Source organism: Lipotes vexillifer, unplaced genomic scaffold, assembly GCF_000442215.2.
Source record: "Lipotes vexillifer unplaced genomic scaffold, Lipotes_vexillifer_v1.1 scaffold109, whole genome shotgun sequence".
Lineage (NCBI taxonomy): Eukaryota > Metazoa > Chordata > Mammalia > Artiodactyla > Lipotidae > Lipotes > Lipotes vexillifer.
In genome coordinates, this window is record NW_006790015.1 from 1,863,692 (window position 1) to 1,868,269 (window position 4,578).

The window sequence follows — 4,578 nt, forward strand, 5'->3', positions numbered from 1 at the left end:
CAGTCAGAGTGTGAGGCACAGCGGGCTGCAGGGGGGCTGGGGGGGCAGTTAGGCGCTGCGTTGCAGCTAATGTGCAGTGAGTGATGGTGCAAAGGGGGCTGCAGGAAGCACGATCCTCCGGTTTCGGGGCTCCCCCAGCCTTTGGTTGCTAGGTGTCCTCCACGTGCTGCCCCAGCGCATCTTGCTCTGGCCTGCGTGCTGCTCAGGTTTGCTCAGCACTGGAGCATGGGAATCGCTTGGCAGGTTTTCTTTTTCTTTCTTTTCTTTTCTCTTCTCTTTTCTTCTTTTCTCTTTTCTTTTCTTTTTTTTAACAGTACAGCTTCCTGGGCACCCCCCCCCCAGGGGTTCCTGCCCCTTCGTTGCGGTGGGAGTGGGCATTATAATAGACCCCCGCCAGGTGCTTTGGAGGCAGGCAGTGACCCCCACCCCCAGTAAGTGGGAGGAGCCCCAGGAAGGGGCTTTACTCCAGGAGCAAACAGGGAGGAAGGAAGTATCAGGACTGAGTGTGTGTGTGTGTGTGTGTGTGTGTGTGTGAGAGAGAGAGAGAGAGAGAGAGAGAGAGAGAGAGAGAGAGAGAGAGAGAGAGAGAGGGAGGGAGAACGTGTGTGTGCGCATGCGGGCGCAGCCATGGGCATATCAGCTTACAGTCCAGATGCGGGTGGAAGTTACTTTTTAGGCTCTGGGTCATTCAGAATGGATCCCACTTCCCTTGCCAGCCTGCATCTCTCCCAGCCTCCTTAGAGCTGCCTTCCTGGGGTTTGGCACCAGGCCTGGGGTGAGGGTGTGGGTGAGGGATGAGCCTCAGGGGCCGATCAGCATGGAGGGTGCACCCGTGTTAGGGCTTGGTGTCCCTGGTGCCAAGGTTGGACCCCTCCAGGTAATGATACTGTAATGAAGCCCACTGCTGAGATTAGTGAGCCCTGAGCACCTAACTATCAATACACGCCAGACTCTGGGGTGACAGCGAACAGTCACCAGGCAGAGGAGGCAACTCGGCCAAGGGCATGGGGGCAACAAGAGCCACAGATTGCTCCGCAGCCCCTGGGGGTCATCCCCCTGATGCTTCCAGCTGTTGGCGCCGAGCTGTGTGCAGCCAGGGTAGGTCTGCCAGGCCGAGTGGGGCAAGCAGCTGGGTTTCCAGGCCCACTTGTCCTGGATGCAGCGACCAGCCAGGGGCCCACCTGCCCCTGGCTCCAGCAGTCGTGCCTCCCTGGTGGTGCTGTGGAGGGGGTGGGGAAGGCCAAGTGACAGCCTGCCTCCCTACAGTTCATGCCCTCTGACCCCATGGTTTGGGGTACGATGCTCTGGAGCGTGAACAATGTCACGGCATTGGTCCCACCTGAGGGCTGGGAGCCATTATGGGGCAACACCCAAGACAGCTGGAGATGGGTGCCCTGCTGGTATAGGGGATCTGTGTGGGGTGCAACTACATCCACTAAGTAGGGCACCTGGAGCACATTGACCAGCTCCTGGCACCCCATAAGTGCTCCAGAAATGTAACTATCATCATCAATAAATATTCTTCTCCTGAGCCCAAACTCTGCTGTGGGCCCCACGTTGGAAGCTGAGGGTCTAGAGGTGATGAGGTCGTCGTTTCTGCCCTTTGCATTGCAGACGTGTGCATGTGTGTATGTCTGTGTGTGTTATGTGCACAGGTATACGCACGTGTGCATGCAAATGTACCCGCGAGGGTGGCAGGACAAGAAGGTACCCCATTTCAGCACAATGAGATGATCCTCAGGAGGGCATATTCAGTTTAGAGAGAGCCCAGAGCGGGAGGAACCTGAATCAGCCTGGCGGAGTCCGGGAAGGCTTCCCAGAGGAGGCAGCACTCAGCTGGAAGGACAAAGGGGTGATTACCAGGTGCAAGAGGGAAGGCGAGGCAACCTAGGCACGGCTGATCTGTGCTGAACTCTGCCGTACGCTGTGACCGAGGCCACCGCCTTCTGGGAGGCTTCAAGGCCTCGCCTCTGCCCCATGTGGTGTGAGGAGCTGGCCCCCCACTCCGGCCAGCTGGTTCCACGTCTCTGCCTGCAGACACGCGTGTGCTGCACTGAGGGAGGAGGAGGGGGAGGTGAAAGAAGGTAGGGACTACCCTTCTTCTACCTCTGCCCACCCCCCACCAGAGGGAGAAGTCCCCATGTCAGTAGAGCCCCAGCAGGGAGAAGGCCACACACTTGCAGGACGTAGGACGCAAGATGGGGATCTGGGCGTACAGCGTAGCAGGATCCGCGGGTGGCCATGCTAATGGCTGTCCTCCCCTTCCCCATTCCAGGCTGTGTTTACCCCCTATGTCCCGGAGCGCGGAAGCTCATGCCGGCTGCAAGAATACTACAACACAAAGGTCCAGATGTGCTGCAGCAAGTGTCCACCAGGTGAGGGCAGCCACTGGGGCCCTTGCCCTCAGCCTGGCTGAGTCCCTGTGGGCCGGTGCCTTGAAGGGAGTGGGTGTGTTATGGGGGTTAGGGGGTCAGGGTCATGGCCCTGGACTCCTACTGAGCTCCCACTGGTTCCATGAATCGACCCCCTGCTCCCTCTTGCTTCTGGGCCTTTGCACATGCTGTTCTCTCTGCTTGAGGCACTTCCCTACTCCTTTCCCCTGGTCTACTCCTGCTTATCGCTTAGGCCTCTGATGTCTCCCTCCTCCAGGAAGCCTGCCAGCAATGCCTGGCCAGATCTGACTCCTCCTTTGCGCTCCCACTGGCCCTTGGCATCCCCCATGGCAGCAGCTCTTTTGACATTGTGTGATCCTGCCCTGGATCTCTTTTGTTGCCCCCACTGTGTGCTCCTCAGAACAGGGACTGTGGCTTGTTCTCTGCTGAATCCCCAGCACTCGGCACAATACCTGGCACGTAGCAGGTGCTCAGAGCATATTTGACTGAATCAGTGACTGCTACCCATTTCACAGATGGTGGACCTGAGGCCTAATCCCAGTTGGGAGAGGCAGGTGGCCCAACACCTGGTGCTGTCCATCCATTCATTTGTTTATAATTTATTCCTATGATGTTTATAAAGCATTTTCTGAGTGTCAGGCACCGTTCTGAGTTCTGGGAATACAACAGAGAGCAGGGCAGACAAAATCCTCGCCCTCGTGGATTTTGCATTCTAACAGAGGCCTAGACAAATAAACCAGTAGAAGAAGTAGACATATGGTCTGTGAAGGAAACAAGGAAGGGGAAGGCAGGCAGAGACAGAGTAGGACATGCTGTTCTATATGGGGTGGTCATGGAAGGCCTTTCTGAGGAGCTGACACGTGGGCAGAGACATGCAGGAGGTGAGGGAGTGAGTTACGCAAACACATGGGGGAGGGGGAACAGCATGTGCAAAGGCCCTGAGGTGTTAGCTTCTTTGATGAACGTGGAGAACAGCGTGTGTCCTAGAGTGAGTAAGCAGGGACCATGGTAAGGAGTTTAGATTTTCTTCTGCAGGATCCAGAAAGGCATTGAAGAGCTTTGAGCCTGAGATGTGGGCAGGCACATATGTACCTGTCACCTCCAATGGCCATTTTAAGAGACCCCAGGGGAAGTGACTCTTCTTTCTTCTGTTAACCGGTAGGGTCTCTGTAAGAAGTTACTAGATTAGCACAGCAGTGAAGGTGGCAGGATAAGAATGGGGACAGGCACTCAGAAGAGAAACTTCTTAAACGTTTGCCTGGGTGTTCTCCCATCCCCTGGCATGCCTTCTCTGGAGGCCTTCAGGAGTCCCTTGGCCTCATCCTTGATGGGATACCAGGGATGACTACTACTGCCTTTTTTACCTTTCCCAGCTGGAGAATTTCAGCCAACTATAAAGAAGAAAGGAACCGGCAAACCAGTTCTAACTAAAGTGTTATTGACTAATAATAGGCAATTCCAGTGGTGGAATTCCAGGCAGCTGAAAAGAGCAGAGAGGAAGATATTTTATGAGCACCGCGGGGTTCAAAGATGGCATGACAGCTGGTACATGTTAGATGGGAAAGGATGCAGAGTCAAAACTCCATCAAAGAGCCTTCCCAGCCAGGCCTCGCAACTCTGGGGCTCTGGAGGACAAGGGATGAGCCCAGGGTCCCGGCAGAACCCCCCCAGCCTTCCCCTCCTCGGCTGAGACTCCTGGCCTTGCTTTCTCAGGCTACCACGTACAATCCTTATGCAACAAGACCTCAGACACCGTGTGTGACTCCTGCGAGAGGAGCACATACACCCGGCTCTGGAACTTGGTCCCCGCGTGCTTTAGCTGTAACTCCCGCTGCAGCTCTGGTGAGTTGGCCCAGAGTGAGGGGTAGTCCTGGGCATCCTCCCCTGGCCACCATGCACTCCAGCCCCTTTGCCTGGGAGCTGGCTGGGATTATCCCAGACCTTTGTTTTCATGCCCCAGGGCACAGGTACAGCTCTCTACTTTTTATCAGCGGCACTGTTATCCTCTGTCTCACCGAATCCTCTTTAATAGCCCCTTGGGGCAGACAGGCCAAGGGCAGCAGTGGGAAAATGGTGCCTGTTTTTAGAGTTGAGGACATTATGCTTGGGAAAGCAGGCATGCTCGTTCATGCTGCGATGGAGACTCTGTGTCCAGCAGTCTCTTGGCCCCGTCCTGAGGGCGGTT

The 4,578-nt window shown here is 55.9% G+C and overlaps 1 protein-coding gene across 2 annotated transcripts in view; it reads left to right on the forward strand.

The window, feature by feature from the left end:
* The window catches only part of TNFRSF1B (TNF receptor superfamily member 1B), a 33,678-nt gene that overhangs the window by 16,290 nt on the left and 12,810 nt on the right, over positions 1-4,578 (forward strand). For both annotated transcript variants that reach the window (XM_007463178.1, XM_007463179.1), the window contains exons 2-3: positions 2,276-2,375; positions 4,107-4,235. In XM_007463178.1, coding sequence (XP_007463240.1) covers positions 2,276-2,375; positions 4,107-4,235 — 229 coding nt within the window. The remainder of the gene's footprint in view (positions 1-2,275; positions 2,376-4,106; positions 4,236-4,578) is intronic.